This window comes from Stenella coeruleoalba (assembly GCF_951394435.1).
Source record: "Stenella coeruleoalba genome assembly, chromosome: 7".
Lineage (NCBI taxonomy): Eukaryota > Metazoa > Chordata > Mammalia > Artiodactyla > Delphinidae > Stenella > Stenella coeruleoalba.
This window is the reverse complement of record NC_137153.1, coordinates 101,738,065-101,760,001: the sequence shown is the minus strand read 5'-3', so window position 1 is coordinate 101,760,001 and position 21,937 is coordinate 101,738,065. Positions and strand designations below refer to the sequence as shown.

The following is a 21,937-nucleotide window of genomic DNA, read 5'->3' as shown; positions in this document are numbered from 1 at the left end:
TTCTGAGGGAAAATGAATTGCAACACAGAAATCTCTACCCAGACAAATAATCAATGTGCTGGGATAATACAGGTAGTTTTAGATACTCACGAAAATTGCCTCTTATGTATCCTTTCTAATGAAGCTACTGGAGGATGGGTGCCACCAAAATGAGGATGTAAACCAAGAAAAAGAAAGAGATACAGGAAACAGGAGATTCAATGCAGGAGAGAGTTACAGAAATTTCTAGGATCACAGCTGTGTAGCAGACTTAATGAGCTATCTGTTTAGAACCCATTTCTTTTTCTTTTCTTTTCTTTTCTTTTCTTTTTTTTGGCCATACCACACACCTTGCAGGATCCCTGACCAGGGATTGAACCCAGGGCCCCAGCACTGGAAGCGCGGAGTCCTAACCACTGGACGATCAGGGAATTCCCCATGAGTTATCTGTTTGGATTGTAATAAGAAGACAAAGAGCTCCAGAAAAAAGTACACTGACAGGTAATCTGACACAGGGAGAATGAATTCTTAAAACTCAAAAAAAAAAATTAAATTAAACAGATAAAAAAATCCAGTTACAATGGGAAAAGGACCTGAATAGACATTTCTTCAAGGAATATACACATATGACCAATAAGCACATGAAAAAAAAGTTGAACAGCATTTGTCATTAGGGAAATGCAAATCAAAACCACAATGAGATATTACCTCATACTCACTAGGACTGCTATTGTTAAAAAACAAAAAACAAAAACAAGTGTTGGTGAGGGCAAGGATACAGATAAATAGAAACCCTCATACGTTGCTGGTAGGAATGTAAATGTTCAGGTGCAATGGAAAACATTTTCGCAGTTCTTCAAAGAGTTAAACATAGAATTACCATATGACCCAGCAATAAAGAGAAATGAAAACATAAATCTACACAGAAACTTGGACACAAATGTTTATAGCAGCATTGTTTATAACAGCCAAAAAAATATCTTTCAACAGACAGTCATAGAAAGAAATGAAGTACTGACACATGCTACAACTTAGATGAACCTTGAAAACATTATGCTGAGTGACAAGAGCCACACACAAAAGGTCACATACTGAATGATTCCATTTACATAAACTATCCAGAATAGACAAATCCCCAGAGAGAGAAAGCATATTAGCAGGTCCCATGGGAGGGGGGAGGCTGGAATGGGATGTTACTTAAATGGTATACGGTGTTCTTCTGGGGTGATGAAAAAGTTTGGAAACTAAAGAGAAGTGGTAGTTGCATAGCACTGTGAATGCAGTAAGTTAAACACCACTGAACTGTACACTTTACATGGTTAATTGTATGTTATGTGAATTTCATCTCCATTTTTAAAGAACAGAATTAAATACTGATACACGCTACATCCAGAATGAAACCTGAAAACAAGCTAAAAGAAGAAACACACTGCAAAGAAGCCAGTCACACAAAAAAATTCCATATATATGATTCTGTTCATATGAAAGTCCAGAATAGGGAAATCTACAGACACAGGAAGTAGATTAGTGGTTGCTTACGGCTAGGGGCAGGAGATGGGGGATATGGGATTAACAGTTAATGGGTACTGGGTTTCTCTTTTTGAGGTGATGCAAATGTTCTAAAATCAGCTGTGGTGATGGTTGCGAACATCTGTGAATATGCTAAAAAAAAGTCAATTGTTTACTTTAAATGGATGAATTATATGGTATGTGAATTATATATCAATAAGTAAAAAAATAAAAAAAGCTACTGACATAGAACAATAAGTCAAATTGGTAATTAAAAATTTTCCCACAAAAAAATCCCAGGCCCAAATAGCTTCACTGGTTAATTCATAGGATATAAAATTTACACAAAAGTCAAATGTATTTATGTATACTAGCAACAAATAATTAAAAAAAAATTAACACAATAATTTCATTTAGAGTAGCATTAAAAAAGAATGAAATACTTAGGGGAAAAAAGCATGAACCATAAAAGAAAAAAATGACACATTAGACTATCAAAACCAAAATTTTTGTAACTCAAAAGATACCACTAAGAAAATGAAAAGATAAGTCACAGATTGAGAGAAAATATTTTCAAGTCACATGCATCTGAAGTTTATAAAGAACTCCTACAACTTAATAATAAAGAGACAAGTCAATTAAAAAATGAGCAAAGCGGGCTTCCCTGGTGGCACAGTGGTTGAGAGTCCGCCTGCCGATGCAGGGGACACTGGTTCATGCCCCGGTCCGGGAGGATCCCACATGCTGCGGAGCAGCTAGGCCCGTGAGCCATGGCCGCTGGGCCTGCGCGTCCGGAGCCTGTGCTCCGCGACGGGAGAGGCTGCGACGGGAGAGGCCACAGCGGTGAGAGGCTCGTGTACCGCAAAAAAAAAAAAAAAAAAAAAGAGCAAAGGGATTCCTTGGTGGCGCAGTGATTAAGAATCCACCTGACAATGCAGGGGACATGGGTTCGAGCCCTGGTCTGGGAAGATCCCACATGCCGAGGAGCAACTAAGCCCATGCGCCACAACTACTGAGCATGCGTGCCACAACTACTGAAGCCCGTGTGCCAAGAGCCCGTGCTCCGCAACAAGAGAAGCCACCGCAATGAGGAGCCCGCACACCACAACAAAGAGTAGCCCCTGATTGCCACAACTAGAGAAAGCCCGTGCACAGCAACAAAGACCCAACGCAGCCAAAAAGATAAAATAAAAACGAGCAAAACATTTGAATAGACAGTTCATCAAATATAAACAGCTATTAAGCACATGGAAAGATGCCCGATATTATTAATCATTAAGAAAATGAAAATTCAAAGCACGAGATACCACCACACACCCGCTAGAATGGCTATGATAACAAAGACACTGCCATTTGTGACATAATGCATAAACCTCGAGGACGTTATGCTGCATGAAATAAGCAAGACACAAGAAGACAAAAACTGTATGATCTCACTTATATGTGGAACCTAAATAAGTCAAACCCACAGAGGCAGAGAGTAGAATGGTGTGATGTTGGTCTCAGGGTACAAACTTTCACTTATAAGGTGAATAAGTTTTAGGGATCTAATGTTCAGCACGGTGACTATAGTTAATAATACTGTACTGTATACTTGAAATATGCTGAGAGTAAATCTTAAGTGTTCTCATGACAACAAAAAAAAGGTAACCATGCAAGGTGATGGATGTGTTAGCTTGAGTATAGTAATTTCCTAATGTATACAAATACCAAGTCATCATGTTATACACCTTAAATATATACAGTTTTTATTTATCAATTATACCTCAATAACACTGTAAAAAAATAAAAGGCACTAGTAAGTGCTGGTGAGGATTTGGAGAAACCTGAACCTTTATACAATGCTGACAAGAATATAAAATTAGTGCAGCCACTTTAGCAAAGCTTGGTGGTTTATTAAAAAGTTACATATCAACTTACCACATAACCCAGCAATTGCACTCTTAGAAATCTACCCAACAGAAATGAAAATATATATTCACACAAATATGTGTATGAAAATATTCACAGCAACATTATTCACAATACCCCAAAACTTGAAACAACCCAAATATCCACCAGCTGGTGAGTGGATAAATACAACGGAATACTACTCAGCAATAAAAAGGAACTGAACTACTGATACATGCTACAACATGATGGATGAATCTCAAAAGCCTTATGCTAAGTAAAAGAAGCCAGATACGAAAGATTATATACTTTATAATCCCATTTATATGAAATGTCCAGAAACAGCAAATCTATAAAGACAGAAGGCAAGTTAGTGTCTGGCTGGCTGGGCAGTAAAAAGGGGGATTGACTGCAAACGGACAGAGAATTTTGGAGGGACTGATAGAAATGTTCTCAAACTGGATTATATTTACTTATTTATTTATTTATTTTAAAATCTTTATTGGAGTATAATTGCTTTACAATGGTGTGTTAGTTTCTGCTTTATAACAAAGTGAATCAGTTATACATATACACATGTTCCCATATGTCTTCCCTCTTGCATCTCCCTCCCTCCCACCCTCCCTATCCCACCCCTCTAGGTGGTCACAAACCACCTAGCTGATCTCCCTGTGCTATGCGGCTGCTTCCCACTAGCTATCTATTTTACGTTTGGTAGTGTATATGTGTCCATGCAACTCTCTCACTTTGTCACAGCTTACCCTTCCCCCTCCCCATATCCTCAAGTCCATTCTCTAGTAGGTCTGTGTCTTTATTCCCATCTTACCACTAGTACCACTAGGTTCTTCATGACCTTTTTTTTTTTCTTAGATTCCATATAAATGTGTTAGCATACGGTATTTGTTTTTCTCTTTCTGACTTACTTCACTCTGTATGACAGACTCTAGGTCCATCCACCTCACTACAAATAACTCAGTTTTGTTTCTTTTTATGGCTGAGTAATATTCCATTGTATATATGTGCCACATCTTCTTTATCCATTCATCTGTTGATGGACACTTAGGTTGCTTCCATGTCCTGGCTATTGTAAATAGAGCTGCAATGAATATTTTGGTACATGACTCTTTTTGAATTATGGTTTTCTCAGGGTATATGCCCAGTAGTGGGATTGCTGGGTTGTATGGTAGTTCTATTTGTAGTTTTTTAAAGAACCTCCATACTGTTTTCCACAGTGGCTGTATCAATTTACACTCCCACCAACAGTGCAAGAGTGTTCCCTTTTCTCCATACCCTCTCCAGCATTTAATGTTTCTAGATTTTTTGATGATGGCCATTCTGACTGGTGTGAGATGATATCTCATTGTAGTTTTGATTTGCATTTCTCTAATGATTAATGATGTTGAGCATTCTTTCATGTGTTTGTTGACAATCTGTATATCTTCTTTGGAGAAATGTCTATTTAGGTCTTCTGCCCATTTTTGGATTGGGTTGTTTGTTTTTTTGTTATTGAGCTGTATGAGCTGCTTGTAAATTTTGGAGATTAATCCTTTTTTTTTTTTTTTAACATCTTTATTGGGGTATAATTGCTTTACAATGGTGTGTTAGTTTCCGCCCCACAACAAAGTGAATCAGCCATACATATACATATGTTCCCATATCTCTTCCCTCTTGTGTCTCCCTCCCTCCCACCCTCCCTATCCCACCCCTCCAGGCTGTCACAAAGCACCAAGTCAATATCCCTGTGCCATGCGGCTGCTTCCAACTAGCTATCTACCTTACTACGTTTGTTAGTGTGTATATGCCCATGACTCTCTCTCGCCCTGTCACAGCTCACCCTTCCCCCTCCCCATAACCTCAAGTCCGTTCTCTAGGAGGTCTGCGTCTTTATTCCTGCCTTACCCCTAGGTTCTTCATGAAATTTTTTTTTTCTTAAATTCCATATATATGTGTTAGCATACGGTATTTGTCTTTTTCTTTCTGACTTACTTCACTCTGTATGACAGACTCTAGGTCTATCCACCTCATTACAAATAGCTCAATTTCGTTTCTTTTTATGGCTGAGTAATATTCCATTGTATATATGTGCCACATCTTCTTTATCCATTCATCCGATGATGGGCACTTAGGTTGTTTCCATCTCCGGGCTATTGTAAATAGAGCTGCAATGAACATTTTGGTACATGACTCTTTTTGAATTTTGGTTTTCTCAGGGTATATGCCCAGTAGTGGGATTGCTGGGTCATATGGTAGTTCTATTTGTAGCTTTTTAAGGAACCTCCATACTGTTCTCCATAGTGGCTGAACCAATTCACATTCCCACCAGCAGTGCAAGAGTGTTCCCTTTTCTCCACACCCTCTCCAGCATTTATTGTTTCTAGATTTTTTGATGATGGCCATTCTGACTGGTGTGAGATGATATCTCATTGTAGTTTTGATTTGCATTTCTCTAATGATTAATGATGTTGAGCATTCTTTCATGTGTTTGTTGGCAGTCTGTATATCTTCTTTGGAGAAATGTCTATTTAGGTCTTCTGCCCATTTTTGGATTGGGTTGTTTGTTTTTTTGTTATTGAGCTGCATGAGCTGCTTGTAAATTTTGGAGATTAATCCTTTGTCGGTTACTTCATTTGCAAATATTTTCTCCCATTCTGAGGGTTGTCTTTTGGTCTTGTTTATGGTTTCCTTTGCTGTGCAAAAGCTTTGAAATTTCATTAGGTCCCATTGGTTTATTTTTGTTTTTATTTCCATTTCTCTAGGAGGTGGGTCAAAAAGGATCTTGCTGTGATTTATGTCATAGAGTGTTCTGCCTATGTTTTCCTCTAAGAGTTTGATAGTGTCTGGCCTTACATTTAGGTCTTTAATCCATTTTGAGTTTATTTTTGTGTATGGTGTTAGGGAGTTTTCTAATTTCATACTTTTACATGTACCTGTCCAGTTTTCCCAGCACCACTTATTGAAGAGGCTGTCTTTTCTCCACTGTATATTCTTGCCTCCTTTATCAAAGATAAGGTGACCATATGTGTGTGGGTGTATCTCTGGGCTTTCTATCCTGTTCCGTTGATCTATATTTCTGTTTCTGTGCCAGTACCATACTGTCTTGATTACTGTAGCTTTGTAGTATAGTCTGAAGTCAGGGAGCCAGATTCTTCCAGCTCCATTTTTCGTTCTCAAGATTGCTTTGGCTATTCGGGGTCTTTTGTGTTTCCATACAAATTGTGAAATTTTTTGTTCTAGTTCTGTGAAAAATGCCAGTGGTAGTTTGATAGGGAGTGCATTGAATCTGTAGATTGCTTTGGGTAGTAGAGTCATTTTCACAATGTTGATTCTTCCAATCCAAGAACATGGCATATCTCTCCATCTATTTGTATCATCTTTAATTCCTTTTATCAGTTTCTTATAATTTTCTGCATACACGTCTTTTGTCTTCTTAGGTAGGTTTATTCCTAGATATTTTATTCTTTTTGTTGCAGTGGTAAATGGGAGTGTTTTCTTAATTTCACTTTCAGATTTTTCATCATTAGTGTATAAGAATGCCAGAGATTTCTGTGCATTAATTTTGTATCCTGCTACTTTACCAAATTCATTGATTAGCTCTAGTAGTTTTCTGGTAGCATCTTTAGGATTCTCTATATAGAGTATCATGTCATCTGCAAACAGTGACAGCTTTACTTTTTCTTTTCTGATCTGGATTCCTTTTATTTCTTTTTCTTCTCTGATTGCTGTGGCTAATACTTCCAAAACTACATTGAATAACAGTGGTGAGAGTGGGCAACCTTGTCTTGTTCCTGATCTTAGTGGAAATGGTTTCAGTTTTTCACCATTGAGGACGATGTTGGCTGTGGGTTTGTCATATATGGCCTTTATTATGTTGAGGAAAGTTCCCTCTATGCCTACTTTCTGCAGGCTTTTTATCATAAATGGGTGTTGAATTGTGTCGAAAGCTTTCTCTGCATCTATTGAGATGATCATATGGTTCTTCTCCTTCAATTTGTTAATATGGTGTATCACGCTGATTGATTTGCATATATTGAAGAATCCTTGCATTCCTGGAATAAACCCCACTTGATCATGGTATGATCCTTTTAATGTGCTGTTGGATTTTGTTTGCTAGTATTTTGTTGAGGAGTTTTGCATCTATGTTCATCAGTGATATTGGCCTGTAGTTTTTTTTCTTTGTGACATCTTTGTCTGGTTCAAACTGGATTATAAGTGATGGTTGTACAACCCTATACATTTACTAAAAATCATATATACTTAATAATGGGTAGATTTTATGGTATGTAAATTATACCTTAAAAAAACTGTTCTAAAAAATAACTTTTAAACAAACTACTAGTAAGAACAATTTTATATGTATGTGTGTGTGTATATATTTCTCTTCCCAATATATTAATCAGGTAATCTTGTACAATATATTTTCTTTCTATTATAATGCTTTACTATACAGTGGCCTCTACTAGCCAAAAAGAGAGATTTTGAATAGTTGATCACTAGTTGCTTTAATTTTTTATATTTATAACATATCCACTCTATAGATTAGGTCACAGAAATGGCTATGGCTTCTTAAAAGAGTATGTTTAGGATATAAGGTCTAAATTGCGCCCATTCAAAAGACAGTAGATGGGATAAAGAATAAGAATGAAAAGACGTAAGAAGCAGAAGCAAAGTTATTTGCTCCCAATCTGAACTGCTGCTATAAAATAAACCTTATAAGGGACTGTCCTGTCAGTCCAGTGATTAAGGCTCTGCGCTTCCACTGCAAGAAGTGTGGGTTCGATCCCTGGTTGAGGAACTAAGATCCCACGTGCCACTTGGCGTTGCCAAAATAAATAAATAAAATAAAATAAACCTTATAAGAATATATATATATATTTTTAAATCACTCGTTTAGCTCACTGACCTCCCCTAGCCTATCCAGGAGCCTATCCAGAAAGATATAAATGGAAAGCCCATTACAAGTTTATGCTACACAAATAAAACGTAAATTAAGGAGGTAACTTGATTCTTTCACCTTTGGAGGGCAAAATAGCATAATTTAGAAGTGCATAAGCTGGCGAGTTAGCTTGGATTCGAATTCTAACTCCAACATTGACTCACCCACCAAGTGACTCTGGGTTAATTATTTAATTAAGCAATACTTCAGTCTCCCTTTTTATAAAGTAGAGAAAATCTTTTATCTCAAACCATTATTGGGAATATTGCTTAACTCAACAGTAATCATATACGTATTAGCTATAATTACTGTTATTTCTGTTTAGAAATTGACAATAATTTTTTTTATTTTTAAAGGTCTTTAAGTTCAAAATATTGCATATTTATAAGGTTCAAATTTACAAAACGTTTATTTAGCATCCAAAGCACTATGTTTAAGCCCTATAGAGAAAGAGATTTTGAAACACTAAACAAACACTAAAGAAACTATTAAAATGATTAAAGAGGGACTTCCCTGGTGGCACAGTGGTTTAGAATCCGCCTGCCAATGCAGGCGACACAGGTTCGTGCCCTAGTCCAGGAAGATCCCATGTGCCACAGAGAAACTAAGCCCGTGTGCCCCAACTGCTGAGCCTGTGCTCTAGAGCCCATGTGCCCCAACTACTGAGCCTGTGCTCTAGAGCCCACGAGCCACAACTACTGAAGCCCGCATGCTTAGAGCTCGTGCTCCGCAATAAGAGAAGCCACTGCAATGAGAAGACCGTGCACCGCCACAAAGAGTAGGCCCCGCTCGCCACAACTAGAGAAAGCCTGCACGCAGCAACAAAGACCCAAGTCAGCCAAAAATCAATCAATCAATATATTTATTTTTAAAAAATGATTAAAGCGATAACTATTCATTATCATTAAAAGACGTTATAATGTACTAAATACTTTTAATGTACTTTTAAGTACACTAGTACTTTTAAGTACTAAGTACTTATAATGTACTAAGTACAAAGTGAAAAAAGTTACCAAACAGCAGTAATGCTATAATCTTGTTTTTATAAGTACACTTATATATTTATATACATTCATAAAAATATATATATGACTTTAAACCAAAAATCAACTGATGGTTATCTTTCAGTAGTACAATAAAAAATAATTTTATTTTCTTTTTTCCTAAGCATATTTTCTAATTTTTGTATCTTGAATATTTAGCACTACTGTTTTAAAAAAAGGTGGGGGGAAGTTGAAGAAACCTCAATCATTAGTAACATCACATACAAACTGGCTCAGATAGTATGTAGGCCATTAGCATCCTGGGTTAGAAATGGAAAGTGAGACTTACAGGGCACAGAATACATTATGATCTTCAATTTATGAAGATTAAAACAGAATAAAGAATAAATAACATTTATAACTCATTAAATAAATCTTTAGGATCTTCAGATTAAAATGTTACAATACTTTTGTTTAAAGTGCTGCTTCTGGGACTTCCCTGGTGGTGCAGTGGTTAAGAATCCGCTTGCCAATGCAGGGGACATGGGTTCGATCCCTAGTCTGGGAAGATCCCACATGCTGAGGAGCAACTAAGCCTGTGCGCCACAACTACTGAGGCTGTGCTCTATAGCCCACGAGCCACAACTACTGAGCCCGCGTGCCACAAATACTGAAGCCCACGCACCTAGAGCCCAAGCTCTGCAACAGGAGAAGCCACTGCAACAAGAAGCCCACCCACCGCAACAAAGAGTAGCCCCCTGCTCTCCGCAACTAGAGAAAGCCTGCACGCAGCAATGAAGAACCAATGCAGCCAAAAATAAATTAATTAAAAAAAATTTTTAAAGTGCTGCTTCTAATAAGTACATGTGTTAATTAACTTACTATCTAGAGTAGTGTTTTAAGAGTAGAAAATAGAAAAAAATTACCCTTAAAATTTTTCTGGCACATTTAGAGATACATGGGCAGAGCAGAAAATTATGCAGACCCTCTTCTTAGTGATGGATTCCACAGAAAGCAGGGTCACTGGGCCATGGGAGATGGCTGCAGTTTCCTATTACAATAGTTGGCAAGATTGAAGCATGATCTTACTCTTGATAAACAAGCTGCAGCTAAGTTCAGCACCTCTGGTAACCAATGTGTTATTGGAAATGATATCTTAGTCCAACTAGTAGAAATGAAGCCTACCTAATAGAATTTTCCTTGAACAATCAGTAAACAAGTGAAGTTAAAACTCACCTGAAAACATTTTTACAAAATCATCAGTAGACATACTCATCACCACATCTGCCCGATCAGAGGGCTCTCCATGTCCGACATTGCCACCCTTGCTTTTAAGATCAAGAAACCATGTTCCACCATCTTCACCTACACAGAAAAGAAAGATACAGAAATAAATGTTAAAGAAGCCCTGTTTTTCTTAAACTTAATAACTGTACAATTAGAATAATCATATATAATGCCGTTACCCAGGTTGAAATCCCCAGGCCTCTAAGAAATTCAGCCAGTATTTATTAAGTACTTATTATGGGCCAGGCACTTGGCTAGGCTCTGAAGACTCTTCAATAACATGGTTCTTACAAAACAGGAAGTGGAGGGTGATGTGGAGTCAGGAAAGCCCAGCTGAGATTTAAAAGTTAAGTAAGAATTTGCTAGATGGGGGACTTGCCTGGTGGTCCAGTGGCTAAGACTCTGTGCTCCCAACGCAGGGGGCCCAGGTTTGATCCCTGGTCAGGGAACTAGATTCCACATGCTGCAACTAGAGTTTACGTGCCACAGCTAAGAGTTCGCGTGCCACAACTAAGAGTTCACAACTAAGGATCCCACACGCTGCAACTAAAGATTCTGCACGCGGCAACGAAGATACCATATGCCTCAACTAAGACCCAGTGCAGCCAAATAAATAAATAAATAAATAATATTTGCTTGATGAGGACCTGAAAAAAGGAACAGAAGGACTGGAATGTACAAAGAGAGTGGATGGTGGCCTCAGATAAGCTTGTTAGGCAGTCCAGATGCAGAGCACAGTAAGCCATGTAAAGGGTTCGCTGATTTCATCCATACGCCATGGAAGGAGAATGACATTAGGTTTGTATTTTAAATAGATCACCCTAACAGCAGTGTAGAGAAGATATTGCAGAGGGATAAAGAGGATACAGAGGACAATTTAGGAAGGTACTGGGGTTGTTCAGGAGCTTGAGGATGTATGCCTGGGTCAGGATCGCAGCAGTGGAAATGGAAAAAAGTCCGCATATTTGAGAGAGAACTTCAAAGCAGTATCACAAAACTAGGTAACTGACTGAATGAAGAGGAAAAGGTAGGGAGGGTGCAGAAGAACGATCTGCTTTGCTAGTTTCTGGCTTGGGAAGCTGGGTAAATATTGCTGTGTTTTTTATTGAGAGGACTACTGAAGAAGAGCAGATTTAACAAGTAGTGCCAAAGGCAGGTATTGGGAATGGTGAGTTGTTACGGACATTTTCAGATTGAGGTACCTTTGTGACAGCCAAATGAAAATGTCAACTGAAGTCTGACTGGGCTAGGAAGACCGATACATAAGGAATCAGCCCCTATGGTCACTAAAGGTATGTGAGGGGTTGGGGTTTTCCTAGACAAAGTCTGTAGAGTATAAGGAGTGCTAAGACAGTGACCTGAAGAATATCAACATTTAAGGAAAGGATGGAGAAGCATCTAGCACAGGAGACTGACAAGACATGATTACAGATGCAGAAAAAAGCAATGGAGCGTTTCCAGAAGGAAAGAGAGGTCAACAGCATCAAATGTTGCAGAGTGGTAACAAGGTAAGAATGACAAATGCCCACTGGTGACACAGAAGCCACCAAGGACCTTGGTGAGAGCAAATTCAGTGGAATGGAGAAAAATGACACCAGAACAGAGTGAATTATAGATGAAAATAAGTTTGGCTCTGAAAGAGAGAAGAAAGATGGGGGGTGGGGGGTGTGATTGGGAAGGTTGTTACTGTTGGTATTTTTTGAAAGATAGAATAGACTTTGGGAATGTTAAAAAACCACTGGGAAGGAGTCTTCAGGATGAACAGGTGGAAGAGACAGCACACATTTCCTGAGGAGGCCAGAGGAAATGGGATCTAGAACTTTGCTACTCAAAGTGTGATCCATGAACTGCAGTACCGTCATCACATCAGAAAAGCAAACTTCAGACCCTACCTCAAACCTACTGAATCAGATATTGCATTTTTAGCATGCCCAGCGGTGATCAGTATGGACATTAAAGCTTAGGATGCACGGATGTGGAGTTGAGCTCTGCCTGTTGGGAGAGGAGGAAGAGAGGTCAATGCCTACAACAGTATGCTATCAGATGGCAGGAAGGTGAAGCAATTCCTGTCTGTAGGCTTCTCTTATCTCTGTGAAAGAGGAGGTCACCTTATCTGCTGAAACTGGCAGAGAAGTGGTGAAGGGAGAGATGGGAGACTTGAGGAACACTGAGAGGTTTAAAAGAGTCACTGTGGAAAATGAGGCAATAAGCTGACCACAGAAACACAGAATGCTGACATTGGAGAGGAGGAGTGATGAATTTTTACTGGTACAGATTCACTGGGTGGTGTGATTCCACCCCCCACCCCCTGCCATTTCTCCAGCAAGACTTAGCAGCCTGGATGCAAGTGTGGAGCAGCCAGAGAGTTTGATTATCCAGGACTAGGATTATGACAGTTGGTGACATAAGCACAAGGTCAGGAAGTTTAGGATACAGGTAAAAGAGTGATTGAACCAATGGACCATGGGTTCTAAGAAAAGTAAAAACAGGAAGATGCAGATGGATTAAGATAAAATAGAGGTGACAAAGGATAAAAGAACTGATAATGTCAAAGTTTGCATACAATGGGACTGTGGTAGCTAATTCTTAAAACTCTAGTCAACATGCATTAATACTATGCTGAGAAGAAAAATACTGAGAGATTTTAAAAGCTGACTGCATTCAGACTGACCTGAATAATCTCAAAGGTAAAAAATGGCAAGGGAGTTCCCTGGCAGTCCAGTGCTTAGGACTCGGCACTTTCACTGCTGTGGGCCCCGGTTCAATCCCTTGTCAGGGAAGTAAGATACCATAAGCCCGTGGTGCAGCCAAAAAAAATAAACAGGCAAGGTGCGCATGGTTGATAAATGACTGTATTATACTATCTGTCATGATCCATATATCCTTCTAAACAGGATTTTCTCTCAATTACATACACTAAAGAGTTATTTACCACTGGAAGTATCTGTAAGGGAATTTTATTTTACATATGTCCATATGCACTGATATTAACTTAAAAATACAAATTGGTAGAACAGAGAAGAACTACAAAAACAAGTAGAGGGCTTCCCCGGTGGCGCAGTGGTTGAGAGTCTGCCTGCCGATGCGGGGGACACTGGTTCGTGCCCCGGTCCGGGAGGATCCCACATGCCGCGAAGCGGCTGGGCCCGTGGGCCGTGGCCGCTGGACCTGCGCGTCCGGAGCCTGTGCTCCGCGGCGGGAGGGGCCGCAGCGGTGAGAGGCCCGTGTACCACAAAAAAAACAAAAACAAACAAAAAAAACCAAGCAGAAAACAGGTCTATCACCTATATGTGGAAATACCAGTTTAAAACAAATAGACATAATTATGGATCAACATATATGAACCCCATGGTAACCACAAATCAGGAACTTAATAGACGGACAAAAACCAAAAAGAAAACACAAAAATACAAATCAGTAGTTATTTGCTATTCTTAAATGTCTACATTCTCGGGTAAGGGTCTGGATATAGCCAACTATTCCAGGTTATTACTACTGGAGGCTGATATACTTCCAAGGGAAATATCCTACTTTGTTTCATAAAAGCTCCAGATTACCAGAAGTAACCCTTACCTGAGAGTTCAAACTGATAGATTGCTTGAGTGGCTTTAACAATATCATCACTGAGAGAGTCCTTAACAATTCTAAATGTCCCTTCCACAGCTCCAGAACATGGTTTTGGTGGTGGCTGCGCCTCCTTTTCTTTCAATTCTGGAAGAGCACCTATAAAATGTTATCGATATAAGTACCTTTAAAGCCTAGGCAATGTAAGGTCACACACAAAATTAATTAATTAGCAAACAGACTTGCTACCAATTAGACCCATTTAACCAAAATGACCTTAAATACATTCAGTGGCATCTTGAAGCATAAAAGCATAAATCAAACTGATGGAATAACAGCCAAATATGTGAGTTACGATTATAAATGTAAATGGTTTGTTTATACTCTTCAAGTAAAAGACTACCTCTCAGATTAGCTTTTTAAAAAACCCACTAATTTATACAGTGTTTATAATAAACAGATTTAAACAACCTATCAGAGTTTTAGTGGTAACAATTAATCACTCCTTTATCATTGTCCCTGAGTTCCAAAACCAAATGAGAAAAGACGACTGTGGAGTCAGAAAGATGGAGATCAGAATATCAACTGTGTAAATGAGTGGAGATGAATTGGCGACTGTAGCTTAAATCAACAGCCAAGTGAACTTCTCAATAACTTTACCTCTAAATTAAACATATTCACCTAGTCTTTTCATCCCTGGATTGAACCTGCCTCCTCCCATTAAGGAATGGAAATGCCTCTGTAAGTAAAGATCATGTGAAAACTGAGGATAGTCTACTCTGAAAGAAAGAAGGCTCAAAAGGGTGTAAACCACACAAACTCGTTTCTTCTCCCAATCTCAATCAGACTGGTCCCTCCCACTAGATGAAGAGGTAGGTCAAACCACGTATTAGTCTCATGAAGGCCCCACTACCTAGAAACGCAAGGTCAGGGGAATAGAGGTTGCAACATTTTAAAATTTGTATTCACTTAAACCATTGGTCATAACCATTCAGCATATGATGAGCCAGGGGAGATCTGCAGTGCATAGGACTGTTCGAATCCCATAGCATGAAGCTGTCCCCCAATACCAACCTCTGTGTCTTTATTTATCCTCCTGGAATTATTTGTGGGCAGTTTGGCTGCCCCCAGAAACAGTTGAGAATAATTTGTTATTTAAACTAACTCAAAGGACAATCTGTACTCTAGGCTGAAGATTAACTCTCCACCTATCTCCCAGCTCAAATTATACCCAGCCATCTTGTAGAATATAACTCACCAAAGGCTATTAAATAAAATCTAACTGACAGCATAAAGATACTCCAGAGTATAACATAACCAATTCAAAAGTATACTAAATTTATTGAATATAAACTACCTTCCATTATGATGTTTCCAGACACAAATAAACAGTAAAATTCTTCTCACAAAGTTCAGCAGATATTAAAGATGAAATACTTAAGATCCAATGGAGCAAAGAATATATTATTATTATGGTATTTTGAAGACAGTTTAAAAATTCAGATATGTATTTCAATATTTAATGCTGACAGTGTAGTGAGGGAAGTACTCATATAATGCCAATATTTATAATTCTGGAAGGAAGTTTCATAGTATGTATCAGGAACCCTCCCACTGATTATCAACTTTCAGTGATCCACTATAAGAAAATCCTGTAACATTTATAAAATGAAACAATTACAAGCCACTAAAATAAATATTACATTCATGTGATACAATACTAAGTTGCCAATTTCAAAACTTTGTTTTTGAAGACCTGGATAATATTCACAATATAATGTTAACTAAAACAAAGAATATACAATTAAATATAATATGATCCACTCAGGTAAAGTATATATTTGTAGATATGAATTTTAAGTTATATTTTCAAAAAATAAAAGAGACTGGAAACAAATAAGCCAAAATACAGACAGTATTTATACTTGGATGGTGGGTTACATGTGATTTTAAAAATTTTCTTTATGCTTTTCTATACTAAGCTTTTCTATACAAATTAATTTAAAATGGTATCAAAATTGATTAAATTACATTACAAAATCTATTGGATGTGGCCAAAGTTACATTAAGGGGGTAAATGCACAGTCAAAATTATTTTATTATTTTTAAAGGAATAAAAATGAATATTAGCCTAACAAGCAAGAAAAGGAACAAAAACGTGCAACCTCAAAGAAAGCAGAAAAAATAATAAAGCAAAAATGTTTAACGTAATGAATCAAATGGTTACAGAATTTTGTGAATATACTAAAAATCACTTAACTACATACTTTAAAATGGCAAATTTTTGGTATATGTAAATTATACCTCAAAGCTGTTATAAAAAGAAATAATCAGTAAAGAGAAAAGCAGTAGAATGAAAAATGAAATAAAATTTAAAATCTGGTTCTTTTGAGAAAAACCAATAAAATACAGTAAAATATGGTAACTTTCTGGAAAATTTAATCAAAGAAAAAAGGAGAAAAAAACTTTAAAAAGAGAAAAGGGATAAAATAAATATGAAAAATTTTAAATTATAAATGAATACTACATGTCAACCCTTAAATAAATTTTAGAACTTCAAATGGACAGTTCTGGTTTTTTTATTTTAGAAAAAGCCAATAATTGAATGACAAAATAAAAACATTTTCAAAGAAACAACTTCAGAAAAGACTCAAATAACTTAGTAGGTGAGATATGTCAAAACTTCAAGGAAAAGAACATAGAAAAAAGAAGTTACCCAATTGACTGCCATACTCAAAATATAACAAAAAATAAAATATAGAAAATATATAATAAAAATGTAGACATTAATCTAAATAACTGATAAAAAAAATCTTAACCAACATCTAATACCTTACTTATGGGTAAAAGCTAAAGATTTTCCCATTAAAATTAAGAATAAAATAAGAATACCTAAAATAGTTTCAATAAATATTTCCAAATTCTCCTGGAAGTTCGAGTCAGTATATTAAGAAATATGCCAGAAATAATCCTGTAAGATACTATTATTATATGTAGACAGTAAGTTTGGGCATTTAGGAAATTCAAGATAATTACTCAATGATAATTACATGACCTAACATTTATAGGGAACTTACTATATAAATTTCACAATATGATGCACTATCTATTATACTTAATCCTCATGATACTCACATAAGGAAAGTAAGAGCTGAGAAAACTGTTTAAGGGAGCTGAAGTGACTTGTCCAAGGTCACAGATATAAGTGACAGGGACAGGACTTGTACCCAGATCTGTCTTATCCCAAAGTCTAGGCGTTCAGTAACTGTCTCTCTATTAGAAACTATTAGAAGTCTAAAACAAGATAAAAACTCATGAAGGTGACCAGATATAAAATAAATATAAAAAGTTAGTTTCCCCCTTCTTATTTATAACGTGTCTTGTTTAAGAAAGCATTTCAATACGTCTAATAAAATAAACACAATTCAAGAGTAAAGTAAAAAGGAGTGAGGTTTTAAAATGGCATACTGGAATACTGGAATACTCAGTGACACACCTAAGGTTACATGGCAGTATGTGGCACAGCAGGAATTCCAACCCAGGCAGTCTGACTGGGTAATGCTTCCTCTTCATTTTCTTCTATGTCTAACTATGTAATTTTATATAGCCAACATAAAGGCTGAGCAGAGAAACAAGACCTAAACTCAGCAGAACTGGACCAAGCAGAGGCTGCTAAAAGTGAGGAAAGCAAAGACACAGGCTTCCTTCAAGTTTCTGGAGGCAGAAAATATATAGGAATGTATTTGGTTTTAGTAGGTATAATACCAGACAGGACTAAGTTTGTCATATAATAACTGCTGGAACTCCTACTTCAGGTGATTTGTCTATTAATCAATATATCATCTTTATCATCTGAGACGCCAAGGAGATGGCAGCAAAAACTACAGTGTAGCCTTGAAAGACACTTGCCAAGAGATAAACTGCATCATTTATCACCTGAAATATTTAGACATAGTATGATGACTCTGCACAAGACAATAAAACTTTAGGAGACAAAAAAAAAACCAGTAATATATTTGAAAGGTACATTCAGTACACAACAAATATGGAAACTTTTGGGAAACAAATGAAACCAAGTTCCCCTAAAACAAGTTTACCAGGTTTATGATTAGTCTCTCTATCCAAAACTTTATTCTCTTTTTTTAAAATAATATTTGTCTTCCTCAGTCAAGCAGTAATTTTTTTTAATTTATTTATTTTATTTTTGGCTGCATCGTTGGGTCTTTGTTGCTGTGCGCTGGCTTTTCTCTAGTTGCGGTGCAGGGGCTTCTCATTGCACTGGCTTCCCTTGTTACAGAGCACGGGCTCTAGGCACGCGGGCTTCATTAGTTGCAGCACACAGCCTCAGTAGTTGTGGCTCATGGACTCTAGAGCGCAGGCTGCTCAGTATTTGTGGGCCATGGGCTTAGCTGCTCCTCGGCATGTGGGATCTTCCCACACCAGGGCACGAACCTGTGTCCCCTGCACTGGCAGGCGGATTCTATTTTTTTTTCTTTAACATCTTTATTGGAGTATAATTGCTTTACAATGGTGTGTTAGTTTCTGCTTTATAACAAAGTGAATCAGTTATACATATACACATGTTCCCATATCTCTTCCCTCTTGCGTCTCCCTCCCTCCCACCCTCTCTATCCCACCCCTCTAGGTGGTCACAAAGCACCGAGCTTACCTCCCTGTGCTATGCGGCTGCTTCCCACTAGCTATCTATTCTACGTTTGGTAGTGTATATATGTCCATGCCACTCTCTCACTTTGTCACAGCCTACCCTTCCCCATCCCCACATCCTCAAGTCCATTCTCTAGTAGTTCTGCGTCTTTATTCCCATCTTACCCCTAGGTTCTTCATGACCTTTTTTTTTCTTTCTTAGTTTCCATATGTATGTGTTAGCATACAGTATTTGTTTTTCTCTTTCTGACTTACTTCACTCTGTATGACAGACTCTAGGTCCATCCACCTCACTACAAATAACTCAATTTCATTTCTTTTTATGGCTGAGTAATATTCCATTGTATATATGTGCCACATCTTCTTTATCCATTCATCTGTCAATGGACACTTAGGTTGCTTCCATGTCCTGGCTATTGTAAATAGAGCTGCAATGAACATTTTGGTACATGACTCTTTTTGAATTATGGTTTTCTCAGGGTATATGCCCAGTAGTGGGATTGCTGGGTCGTATGGTAGTTCTACTTTTAGTTTTTTAAGGAACCTCCATACTGTTCTCCATAGTGGCTCTGTCAATTTACATTCCCAGCAACAGTGCAAGAGTGTTCCCTTTTCTCCACACCCTCTCCAGCATTCATTGTTTCTAGATTTTTTGATGATGGCCGTTCTGACTGGTGTGAGATGATGTGTCACTGCAATTTTGATTTGCATTTCTCTAATGATTAATGATGTTGAGCATTCTTTCATGTGTTTGTTGGCAATCTGTATATCTTCTTTGGAGAAATGTCTATTTAGGTCTTCTGCCCATTTTTGGATTGGGTTGTTTGTTTTTTTGTTATTGAGCTGTATGAGCTGCTTGTAAATTTTGGAAATTAATCCTTTGTCAGTTGCTTCATTTGCAAATATTTTCTCCCATTCTGAGGGTTGTCTTTTGGTCTTGTTTATGGTTTCCTTTGCTGTGCAAAAGCTTTGAAGTTTCATTAGCTCCCATTTGTTTATTTTTCTTTTTATTTCCATTTCTCTAGGAGGTGGGTCAAAAAGAATCTTGCTGTGATTTATGTCATAGAATGTTCTGCCTATGTTTTCCTCTAAGAATTTGATAGTGTCTGGCCTTACATTTAGATCTTGAATCCATTTTGAGCTTATTTTTGTGTATGGTGTTAGGGAGTTTTCTAATTTCATACTTTTACATGTACCTGTCCAGTTTTCCCAGCACCACATATTGAAGAGGCTGTCCTTTCTCCACTGTATATTCCTGCCTCCTTAATCGAACATAAGGTGACCATAAGTGCGTGGGTTTATCTCTGGGCTTTCTATCCTGTTCCATTGGTCTATATTTCTGTTTTTGTGCCAGTACCATACTGTCTTGATTACTGTAGCTTTGTAGTATAGTCTGAAGTCAGGGAGCCTGCTTCTTCCAGCTCCATTTTTCGTTTCCAAGATTGCTTTGGCTATTCGGGGTCTTTTGTGTTTCCATACAAATTGTGAAATTTTTTGTTCTAGTTCTGTGAAAAATGCCAGTGGTAGTTTGATAGGGATTGCATTGAATCTGTAGATTGCTTTGGGTAGTAGAGTCATTTTCACAATGTTGATTCTTCCAATCCAATAACATGGCATATCTCTCCATCTATTTGTGTCATCTTTAATTTCTTTCATCAGTGTCTTATAATTTTCTGCATACAGGTCTCTTGTCTCCTTAGGTAGGTTTATTCCTAGATAATTTATTCTTTTTGTTGCAGTGGTAAATGGGAGTGTTTTCTTAATTTCACTTTCAGATTTTTCATCATTAGTGTATAGGAATGCCAGAGATTTCTGTGCATTAATTTTGTATTCTGCTACTTTACCAAATTCATTGATTAGCTCTAGTAGTTTTCTGGTAGCATCTTTGGGATTCTCTATGTATAGGATCATGTCATCTGCAAACAGTGACAGCTTTACTTCTTGTTTTCCAATTTGGATTCCTTTTGTTTCTTTTTCTTCTCTGCTGTGGCTAAAACTTCCAAAATTATGTTGAATAAGAGTGGTGAGAGTGGGCAACCTTGTCTTGTTCTTGATCTTAGTGGAAATGCTTTCAGTTTTTAACCATTGAGGACGATGTTGGCTGTGGGTTTGTCATATATGGCCTTTATTATGTTGAGGAAAGTTCTCTCTATGCCTACTTTCTGCAGGGTTTTTTATCATAAATGGGTGTTGAATTGTGTCGAAAGCTTTCTCTGCATCTACTGAGATGATCTTATGGTTTTTCTCCTTCAATTTGTTAATACGGTGTATCACGTTGATTGATTTGCGTATATTCAAGAATCCTTGCATTCCTGGAATAAACCCCACTTGATCCTGGTGTATGATTCTTTTAATGTGCTGTTGGATTCTGTTTGCTAGTATTTTGTTGAGGATTTTTGCATCTATATTCATCAGTGATACTGGCCTGTAGTTTTTTTTCTTTGTGACATCTTTGTCTGGTTTTGGTATCAGGGTGATGGTGGCCTCGTAGAATGAGTTTAGGAGTGTTCCTCCCTCTGCTATATTTTGGAAGAGTTTGAGAAGGATAGGTGTTAGCTCTTCGCTAAATGTTTGATAGAATTCGCCTGTGAAGCCATCTGGTCCTGGGCTTTTGTTTGTTGGAAGATTTTTAATCACAGTCTCAATTTCAGTGCTTGTGATTGGTCTGTTCATATTTTCTATTTCTTCCTGGTTCAGTCTTGGCAGGTTGTGCATTTCTAAGAATTTGTCCATTTTTTCCAGGTTGTCCATTTTATTGGCATAGAGTTGCTTGTAGTAATCTCTCATGATCTTTTGTATTTCTGCAGTGTCAGTTGTTACTTCTCCTTTTTCATTTCTAATTCTATTGATTTGAGTCTTCTCCCTTTTTCCTTGATGAGTGTGGCTAATGGTTTATCGATTTTGTTTATCTTCTCAAAGAAGCACCTTTTAGTTTTATTGATCTTTGCTATCATTTCCTTCATTTCTTTTTCATTTATTTCTGATCTGATCTTTATGATTTCTTTCCTTTTGCTAACTTTGGGGTTTTTTTGTTCTTCTTTCTCTAATTGCTTTAGGTGCAAGGTTAGGTTGTTTATTTCAGATGTTTCCTGTTTCTTAAGGTAGGATTGTATTGCTATAAACTTCC

The 21,937-nt window shown here is 37.4% G+C and overlaps 1 protein-coding gene across 2 annotated transcripts in view; it reads right to left on the bottom strand.

Moving 5' to 3' along the window:
• The window catches only part of HSDL2 (hydroxysteroid dehydrogenase like 2), a 124,583-nt gene that overhangs the window by 11,374 nt on the left and 91,272 nt on the right, over positions 1 to 21,937 (bottom strand). For both annotated transcript variants that reach the window (XM_079928034.1, XM_079928035.1), the window contains 2 exons: positions 14,155 to 14,304; positions 10,531 to 10,659 (listed from right to left, as the gene is read on the bottom strand). In XM_079928034.1, coding sequence (XP_079784160.1) covers positions 10,531 to 10,659; positions 14,155 to 14,304 — 279 coding nt within the window. The remainder of the gene's footprint in view (positions 1 to 10,530; positions 10,660 to 14,154; positions 14,305 to 21,937) is intronic.